Below are 10,692 nucleotides of genomic sequence, written 5' to 3' on the forward strand. Positions count from 1 at the left end.
GGAGGGTGGGGATGCCTGGCCAGGGGGTGGAGATGCCTGGCCAAGGCTTAGCTCCTGGCCCCCGGCCTGCGGCGGTGGCAGCGGCAGCAGCAGCTGCGGACTTGCCCGCTGTGCGTGCGGTGCAGGCGGCTGGGAGCTGCGGGGCGGCGGGCGCTCAGCTACTTACTGGCTCGGCGGGCGAGCGGGCGAGGAGGCAGCCGCGGCTCTCGGTGGAGTTGCCTCCGGAGACACGCTCGGCTGCCTGGAAGACACTGCAGGGGGTGGAAGGAGAGTCGAGGTGGCCCTGCCGCAGATCTGCGCTTCGGGGGTCACCCCTTGTCACCGCTCCCGCCCTGGGCGCGCCCCGCTTCTTCTTCTCACTTCATTTCCCCCGCCGGCGTCCTCCACCCTCGCCGGGTGCTCCCGCCGGCGGCGCCCTGAATCCACATCCCCGGCGCGCTCGGAGGAGGCAGGTGCCAGCCATGAGCCTTTTGTTCTGGGACCGTTCAGCAGCATCAGCTCTGCTCTCCCGCCCGGGGAAGCTGGCTCCCCAGGCACAGCTCCGTGTCTCCTCCAGCTACTACCTGCGGGCGGCAGGGGCCGCTGGTGGGAGGCTGGGGAGGAGGGTGGAGAGAGACGCGGCGGCCCCAGAGGAGAGCGGAGTTGCCAAGACCCGGGGCCCCAGGAGGCAGTCCCAGGGCCCTGGGGTACAGGTGCGCAGGGCTCCAGACACGTTCAGGCCTCTTCTCCCCTCCCCCACCCCCCCGCATACCCCCCCTCCCCCCGCTTTCCTCCTGAAACTACGCAAGAGCTTGAGGTGGGACCTCAGTCTCCAAAAGAACCCAGTGGGCTGAGATGGTCCTGAATTGGCCGCTGGAAGTACCGATTTAGAAAGGACTTTGGGTGCCGGCATAGGAGCCCTGCCCTGGTACATGCTGGGGAGATACTCTCTAGACAAGGCAGGAATTGCATACAGCGGTGCTGGCGAGGAAGTAGTTTGAGTTACTGTCCATTCACTGTCCATGCCACGCAGATCTGGAACCCCTCCTAGGTGCCATCACTGCGCTAGGTGCTGGTGATATGGCGAAGAACAAGATAGGCATGGACCTGGCCGCGCATGCCATGAGGTGGGGTTAGACGGTCATTGCCTTCATTTAGTGACTTCCGGGCTCATTCCCCAGCCTGCCAGCTATGGCCCTAAACCCTACACTGAGTTTTGCTCTCTGAACTGCTTGAGGCTTCTGAGGAGCCTTGTGTCAGCAGCATCCTTTTCATCATCTCTTCTCCATGGTCACATCTATTCTCCACGGTTTCTGAGTTCCAGGGCAAGATCCACAGAGGGCCACTGGCACGGGTTGGGTTAGTAAGTGCTTTGTCACTGACCCTACAGGCTCCCATGGCTAGAGCCAGAGTTCTCTGCAAACCTTGTTCAGAAAAAGCTGGTACCAATCTGACAATGCCACCATCCTCCGGGCAGGTTCCCAGGCATGCCAGAGCTCCTAGAAGGCTTGAGAGCATGGATGTGATGGGAGGGAGACAAGCAAGGAATTCCTGCTTCCCCAGCCATGCCACCAGAGGCAGCAGTCTGTGTGTGGAATCTGCTCCCTGGCCCACAGGGATCTGCTGGGAGCTCCCAGAAAGCCCGCAGAGCCTCCCCTGCCCTTTCCTCACGTGCTCATGGCCAGGAGTGCTCCAGGCCACTCACCGCAATGCCATGTTTCACCTGCATCAGAGAGAGAGAGAGGTATTCCCAGAGAAAGATACCCTCTCGCCTGAATCCTCTGACGATAGGGATGTCAGACTAACATTTATCAAATGCATCCCTCACCTTCTCACACTTCCCTCCATCCAGCTTCCCTACATCTTTCCTCTGAGGAAGCCCTAACGGATCCCATTTTACAGGTGAGAAGATCAAAGCTAAGAGAGATACACACACACACAACCCCCCCAAAATCCCACAACACTCCCAAGGTCACAACACGGATATTCAAACCCAAGTGAGCTCATCTGGTCCATGACCCATGGATCTGACCCTGAAGCTGTCTCATGGGTTCTGTTGGGTAATGATGATCTACAGACTACATTATCCCAGACGCCAGCCCCTCCGTTGCAAAATGAGTTGCGCTAACCTTGTGCCCCGGGGTCTCCATCAGGGAATTAGTTCACTGTCCAAGGCAAATTCCTGAGGCACAAAATGCAGCCTTAGGCTGCATCATTCAGCCACTCAATGAACAAATAGCAAGCACCCCCTGTGTACAAGATGGTTTGCAGTTTTTCTTAAAAGTTATATTGGGACCTGGAGAACCTGGCCCAGAAAAGCATCAGCAGGACAATCGATGGGTTGTTTGGAGGCTGGGAAGGATTGGGATGGGCCAACCGGGGTGAGGGAGCAGGACCAGGGCTGTGGAGTTCTCTTGCTGTTAAAGACTTGCACTAGTCTTTGGCCCTTAAGATCCTCTCTGCTAAATCACTTGGTGCCTCACCACCACCACCACCACCACCACCACCATCACCGCCACCACCACCAAGAACAACCTCTGGGCTTTTTCTCATCTCTGCTTTCACAGAATAATGTAGACAAAGAACGTTGTGTGTGTTGAGGGGCGGGGGGGGGGGGGGGGGGGGGGGGAAGAAGGGGAGGAAGGAGAAGGCAACTTCAGCAAAAATTAACCAATTAGTTAATGAATCCCAGCACCCCCTCCTCTAACTGGCCTAAATCAAGTCCAACTCCTAACTTGCTTAGTATTTGGAATGGACAGCTGGGGACTGGGGGTGGGGTGTAAGGGATAGGCCCCCTCCCCTCCCCCCAACCCCAAGTAAAACAACTTAGCACATTTACCCTTTGTGCTAGTGCCATCCCCTCCCACCAGCTTCCATCCTATGCCTTCGTTATCGAAAACTAGGTTGCACTTACCCGAAACAGGAGTGAAGAAGAGGTCGGTGTGGAGGGAAAGCATCCAGAAGAGTTGCCGCTCCAAGCGGTTCCCCCTCGCTCTGCGCAGCCCCAACTTCCATGGCTAGTGCTGCCGGCAGCGGGCGAAACCTGGAAGGAAGAGACCACCTAGGGCTCCTGCGGCAGGAAAGCAAAGCATCCTGGTGCAAAGTGGCTCAGCTTCCCGCCTGCAGGCAGCTGCCTCCCCTGAGCGCTTTCCGCAGACGCAGGTCCTTGCCCGGAGGCGTGGCTGCAGGTCCCTGGGTCTCAGCAGCTCAGAACCTGCAATCCTTGCGGCACCGCTTTACCGATCGCCCGGTGGCCTGGCGTGGCGTGGGAGGGCCGGCGGGGGCAGCGCAGAGACCCCAGTCATCTCCGGGGAGGAAGTTTTCCTCAAGTTGGATCCCTTCCTCCCTCCCCACTGCGCAACGCGGACCGGTGTGAGAGCAGAGGAGAGCTGACTGCTTCGTGTGGGGTCTCTGAGTGGCTGCCCCTGCACGGCTCAATCTGAGAATTGCTGAACGCGGATCCCAGCGTGCGCCAGGAAAGATCCTTGCTGGACAGGGATTCCGGGCGGGCGGGAGAAGAGTCCCACAGGGAGAGATGAAGCAGCTTGGGGAATCTTGCTTAGTTAGTGCTGGTTCCACAAACGGAAGGAGAAGGGGAACAGATCTGATCAGAGTCAACTTTAATTCACGAATATCAGGATGCATTCATTCATCTGCCTCGGGTTGTTTCCCCTTGAGGTCCAGAAGAAACCCCAGTCTTCCAAGATCTTCCCCATTCCCAAGACACCTCCAAGCCTTCTTCCCAAAGAGAATCACCTCATTTTGTGAAGAGAACCCTGTGCAAACCCTGTGTAGAGTCCTGGCGGAAAACTGATGGGGTCATTCTGCATCAAAGTTAACTTGAACTTCTTCCACCAGAAATGTTTTATTTCCCTAGTGAAGTTGCCCCTGTGTTCTCAGCATTGAAGCACTCCTACATTTGTCTCCGTGTCCAAACCAGAATCTGCAGAATCACACCCTTAAATGTATGTTGCTCTAATCTTGGGCTCTGCTGTTTTGGGAAAGGCTGGAGGCATGGGAGCAGCTCTAGAGCAGAGGGTGTCAGATGTCAGACTCCTACCCTCCCCAACCCCCACCCCCAACACACACACACACAGTGTGTAAATCCTGCAGCTTTATTGCCTTGACTCAAAACTCTGAATTCGGGTTAATGAAGACAACATACTCTGAACTCCAAAGAAGTTGTAATTAAACATTCAGTCGATGAACATGTTTCATAACCAGGAACCATATCCTCTTCTGCTGTGAGTTTCTTTGTTTTACATTTTAGCCCTTGAGAAAATATAATTTAAGCACCCATAAATTATTGTGTCAAGCATTTATCCAAATTGTGCAGAGTTTCTTATAAAAAAAGTTTTAAGGTGATTCTCTCTCTGAGTTATTAGCAAAATATAAACCCAGATTTTATTTATTTATTTATTTATTTATTTATTTATTTTTAAAGCTGGAGCTAGAGTTGTTTTGGTTTTCCCTTCAATTTTTTTTTTATTTTGAAAAAAAATTCAAACACACAAAAATGTTATGCTCACTTAGTAAAAATCAGGATCCACTCAAAATTTGTACCTGTTCTATATATTTAGTGTATTTTATTCTAGGAAATTTCCTCAGTCTTCTTTTGTTTTTTTGTTAATCCTCACCAGAGGATTTTTCCCCCCTTTCCATTGCTTTTCAAAGAGAGTGGAAGGGAAGAAGAGAGAGGAAGAGAGGAAAAGAGAGGAAAGAGAGGGAGGAAGTGAGGGAGGGGGAGAAAGAGAGAAAGGTGGGAGAGACACATCAATTGGTTGCCTCCCAAATACACCCAGATCTGGGACAAATTTTTAACCCAGGTATGTGCCCTTCACCAGGAATGAGCCTGTTACCTTTGGTGCATGCCAACACTCAACCACTAAGCACACCAGCTAGGGCCTCACTCTTTTAATTTAATTTAATTAAATTTATTTATTTATTTTTAAAAAATATATTTTATTGATTTTCCACAGAGAGGAAAAGAGAGGGATAGAGAGCTAGAAACATTGATGAGAGAGAAACATTGACCAGCTGCTTCCTGCACACCCCCTAGTGGGGATGTGTTCCCAGCCAATGTACATGCTCTTGACTGGAATCGAACCTGGGACCTTTCAGTCTGCAGACCGACACTTTATCCACTGAGCCAAACCAATTTCAACTCTTTTTATTTTTTAATGACATTGATTTTTTTTAAGAGTCCAAATTCATTTGCTGTCTGCTAATGTTTAATGTTATGATGTAGCTAAAGATCAGTTGAGTGAAATCATGAAAAAACACATGATTTCCTGACCACAGCAGGACATTAAAATAACTCAAACCCTTCTATAAATGTGTGCATGCCAGAATCCATGAAACAGAAAGTAGTTAGTTGTATTCCTGCTCATTCAAGCTTCTCCCCGGAATTAGCCCCAGTGTTAGTCAAAGTAGTTATCTTTGTTTCTTATTCATCAAACAGCCCTGTCTCAGGAATGGATGAGCATTTTCACACTTACACATCAAGTTGACAGGCACATATGGTATTTTACTGAATTTAAAAACAAGAATTCAGCAAGGTTACACACTGTAATGAGTGAGCTCTGGTTTTCATGTCATTCTAGGAAGGTTTTAATTTGAACCAAAATTTTAAGGCATGTAGAAAGCATTCATGCTTTCAACAACCTATTTATTTATGAGCAATCCTTAGTCCCAGAGTCTTCTGGCAAAGAGTAGAGCATCCTTTTGAAGGCACCTACTATCCTGCCAAAGAAGTTGTAATAAAACATCCAGTTGATGAACATGTTTCATAACCAGGAACCATATACTCTTCCTCTGACAAAAGCTCCTCCCAGTCAGCTAAGGAAAGACTTGGGATAGTCTGACCAATGGTTTTGTTCAGGAAGAGGTGGGACATAATCTCGGTGTCCAATGGGAATGTTTGAAATAAATGAATTTCATTTTGGAAGCAAATATGTGTTTGGTTGAAAACGATTGGACCAAATGGAATGTTACAGCTTCCTTTCTTACCACTAAGTCATCTAAAAGTTGGCTGAATCATGCAACCAGATTTGGAAAGAGATCATGTCAAGATACTTCCTGGCTCAGCTTTTGATCTCTAAAGAGCATTCTAATTTGTATAACCATCCAATATTTCTAAATATACCTAGTGGAAGAGATTCAAAACTTGGTATTGTAAGCTTTCCAAATTTTGAGAAACTTTGATTAGGCCAAATATTTTCTTATTTCTAGTCTACATCTTTCATCTTTAATTTCCCAATACCTAAGTGAAGATAAAGACCAACCAGACCTTTACAATAACTTTTATCTTTTAGAGATTAAATTGTCCAACATCCTCTTTTTCATGACAAGTAACTCTTTTTACCCCTTTCCCAAAACATACAAGCATTTTGTCAACACATTTTTCTTTTTTTAAAAAAAATATTTTTTATTTCAGAGAGGAAGGGAGAGGGGGAGAGAGTAGAAACATCAATGATAAGAGAGAATTGTTGATGGACTGCCTCCTGCACACCCCACCTTGGGGGATCAAGCCCGCAACCAGGGCATGTGCTCTGACTGGGAAATGAACTGTGACCTTCTGGTTCACAGGTTGACATTCAACCAGTAAGCCATGCCGGTTGGGCAACACATATTTTTTTAAAAAGCATCTTTTCACTAAAGGTTTCAGAAAATAAAATAAAAATCTCTCTAAGCCTTACTGAGTTTCTCCATCTATAAAATAGAAAGAAGTAATTACAAAGTATTTGGCTAACTTACCCATATGGTAGCCAGCCATCCTCCTCAGTAGGAAGTACATCCAAGCAAGTGAATTGTGCTAAGCCTAACTCAGTTTCTTCTTCTATAAAATGAGATACTACATACCTGGCTAGTTCTACCTACAGGGTTGCTTAAGAAGATAATAGATGTGAAAGTACTTTTAAAGGATCAGTCTTATAATTACTTGCTTCATAAGATTTTTCTTATTCTTTGCCAGGCACAGAGCAAGCATATTAAGATGACCTCATTTATTTCTCATAACAATCCCAGAATAACTCCTTATCTGTATACCTATTGAGGAGGGGATTGGAGCTAGGAGAGGCTAGTGACCAAGTAAACGTAGATAGTTAGGGGTGGAAGTAGAAATCAAACCAGATCCCCACTCATCTGTGAATGAAGCAGTTATATAACCAGAAAGTTTAGTTATCTGAAACTTCTTGTTTCAGATGCATTATGGTTAAATAAGCATTTATGAGACCCTTGTCCTTTCTTTGCTGAGCACATTCCTCCAACCTTTCCTCTGATTGGTCCCATGTGCGTGATTACGGTTTATGGATCTCCCTTGGTAACTTTGCATCAATCATTATCTGAATCATTCATGTTTCTTGATCAGTACTTTTCTTCTTAAAACTTGTATCAAACAAGACATGTCTCCCTTGTTGACTTTATATGGCACAGTTACTTCCCACACTATCCAATTTATCATCCTTTCATTTTTTTTAAAAATTATCTTTATTGTTGAAAGTCTTATGGGTGTCCCCATTTCCTTGTCATTGACCTCCTCCACCCTGCACCCTCCCAGGCCTTCACCACTATTGTCTGGGTCCATGGATTATGCATAGATGCACAGAAAGTCTTTGGTTAATCTCCCTCCTCCCCCACCTTCCCTCTGAAATTCATCAGTCTGTTCCATACTTCTGTGTCTTTGGATCTATTTTGTTCATTAGATTCCACATATAAGTGAGATCATGGGATACTTGTCTTCCTCTGAAGACATTTTCATTTTATTGCTCTATTTCTCTAATCCTGTGTGTCTAACTTTAATTCATTCTTGTTTATACAAATGCTAAGTGTTTGCATATGAGACAGATGTTATAGAGTGAAAAGGCCATCATGACAGAGATTGGGACTACTAATTTCTAGTCCCAACTCTGTCACTAACAAACTGTGTGACCCTAAGCAAGACATTTAGCTTTTCTGAGCCTCTGTTGCTCAATGAAAGGGTTAAACTCTGAGATTTTGAGTCCTTTCTATAGGTCTGCCTTATCTCTTCAAAGAAAGAAGGAAAGGAGGAAGGAGGAGGGTGGGATGGAGGGTGGCTGGGAGGAAAGAAGGATAAAAGGAGGGCGAGAGGAAGAGAGGGAGGGGAAGATGGGAGGGATCATCTTTTCTAATTTATTTTTATTTTCACACGGAGCCTATTTCACAAAGCTACATACAGTGCTCACTCAGTAAATGCTGACACTTCAATCATTGGTCTAATTTGACTTTCCTTCTACCACAGATGGTGCATGAGCCACACATATCTGATTACAGCTGACCTTTGTTTTGGTAAAGACTAAAATAGTATTAACTGTGTGTCTTTCCAGTGGCATTATCCTTGCCCATGAAACTGCGCGTCCTATTCCTCAGGCCTCCACTTTTGCCATTAAAACCAAACATTACATCCTCATGTCCCTTTTATCTGACAGGTTCTTTTTAATTTCAATGAGAGCATTCGTAATTTGGGGGTATATCGTATTATTTACTCATATCCCCAATGGCCTGGTCTATTCACATCTTTCTTTAGAATTTTAATTTGCAATTAAATATCTGGTTTGGTTCATGTTGATGTACTGTTTTGCATTTTTTAAGAAGATACTTGGTCTCATGATCACAACCATAAGCACATTTATTTGTTTTGGTTTTCTTTTTTTAAAGTAGCTCTTAAAACATATGGCATTTTATCACATATAAAATCACTTTGTTCACCCAGTTAATCCACACTTAAATACACTAACTTTAAATAAACATACGATAAAAAATAATGTAAAAGATATGGAATGATAGGAAGTCACTCAAAGTTCAAAATAATACTAAACATTGTAGAATTAAAATGTGCAAGCTTTCAGGACCTTGGACAGTTAAACAAGTATTCTTGATGTAATCCCTGGTAAAACCACATAAGCAAGCTTGTGGTACATTTGAAAATCTATAGGGATATGATACCTGGAAATATTTTGCTGTCTTTTTTCCTTCAGATGAAGCAGCATAAATGAATGAATTCCAGTATTAGGTACTGTTTCCCAACACTTTTTTTCTGAACTTAATACAACAGAAAAAATCATTACTGAATATTCTGACACAGAAAATTACTTGAACTCTGGATTGAAACCTGAAGATGATCAAATGCCGGTGGCAAGTTGAAATTGTTGGCCCCAAGGCTGAAGCTCAGTTTCTAAAGCTATAATTCTTGTTTCCCCATATGGATTTCCAGAAAATATAATCAAGAAGCTTTAAAACAAATTGTGGACAATTTTCCATAATCCACATTTTACAAGGAGAGAATAAAGACTTCCCCAGTCAGGGATATGAAGCTCAGGCTATAAGCCCAGATACAGGAGATAAACAGCTGAAGGCATTGATGGAAACTATGGAGGTCAGAGGTGGCAGGGTTGCTGCAAGGCTGTGCTGAGCAGTATGCACACTCTTCCTTAGTTGGTTTGCTATTTCTTTTTAAAATGTATCCTAGCCAGCATGGCTCAGTGGTTGAGCATCAACCTATCAATCAAGAGGTCATGGTTTGATTCCAAGTTAGGGCACATGCCTGGGTTGCAGGCTTGATCCTCAGTAGGAAGTCTGCAGGAGGCAGCCAATCAATGATTCCCTCTCATCACTTATGTTTCTATTTCTCTCTCTCCCTCCTTCTCCCTTCCTCTCTGCAATCAATAAAAATATTAAAAAAATAAAAAAGAAACCAAACAAGCTAACACTTTAGAATACACAATTATAAGAACTACAGGTGAGCAGTATCAGAAGCAGAGAAAGTGCTACCTTACTGCCATCCAAGAAATGCAAATTGAAAGAAAAATGGGATGCTGGCCTTCATCTCTCAGATCGGCAAAGATTAAAGGGACTCCCAGGGATATAGGGAAATGAGCACAGTCATGCTCTGCTGGTGGGAATGCAAATTGATGCAAGTCTGGGAACAGGGTGGTTATGAAATGTGGATCAAAAGCTTAAACAATAATGATGAAGCTATATATGTAATAGCATGAAAACAGATCATCAGTTCATTGTTAAGTAGAAAAGGTAGGTTACCAAGTTCTATAATCACATTTTTATGATATTTAGACATACATTCTGAAAGGACATCAACCAAAATGGCATCATACTAGAGGATAGGATGGTTGACAGGCAGGGGAGCATATTTCATTTGTTTACATGTTTTTGGATGTGTCTGTATTCAATAGGAATTGGTGTTCCCACTTTAAAAACAACAATTTATGTACTATCAATAGAATTCTGATGATAATGACTGACTGATTCCTTTGTGGGGGTAGGGAGGGAAATCTACATTTGGTGGAATTGGATTTGTCATGTTTAACATCTACAGGGAATGGCATGGACAGTTAAAGTTAGGCAAGGTGATGGCCCCAGATAATAGTCAAATAGCCAAGGAATGAATTATGCCTGGCCTTGTTCATGGGATTTTATTTGGAAGCAATGGACCACTGTTTCAGGGATAGCACAAGAAAAAAGAAATGATTAGACTTGTGATTTTTGTTTTGTTTTGTTTTCTTTTGTTTCTAATTACTCTGGCTTCTGTGTGAAGAATGGTAGGGACTGAAGCAAGATTAGAAGCCAGGAAGATGCGTGAGATGACCATTGTGGGATATGGTAGATGAAATTAAGGCACTGAGAGTGTGGATGGAAACAAAGATTTGATTTCAATTTTAGAATTTAAAATGATGGAGC

General features: G+C 44.8%; 1 protein-coding gene across 2 annotated transcripts in view; it reads right to left on the reverse strand.

Annotated features, from left to right (window-relative positions):
• Positions 1–3,390, reverse strand: part of KCNK10 (potassium two pore domain channel subfamily K member 10) — a 108,689-nt gene extending 105,299 nt beyond the window's left edge. Inside the window, exon 1 of one of the 2 annotated variants that reach the window (XM_084884212.1) lies at positions 2,894–3,390. In XM_084884212.1, coding sequence (XP_084740338.1) covers positions 2,894–2,936 — 43 coding nt within the window. In that variant the 5' untranslated portion in view covers positions 2,937–3,390. Of the gene's footprint in view, positions 1–166; positions 729–2,893 lie in introns of those variants that run through there. The other variant, XM_084884214.1, reaches the window with a different exon arrangement.
• Between the last annotated feature and the right edge of the window lie 7,302 nt (positions 3,391–10,692).

This window comes from Pipistrellus hanaki (genome assembly GCF_964339955.1).
Source record: "Pipistrellus hanaki genome assembly, chromosome: 1".
Lineage (NCBI taxonomy): Eukaryota > Metazoa > Chordata > Mammalia > Chiroptera > Vespertilionidae > Pipistrellus > Pipistrellus hanaki.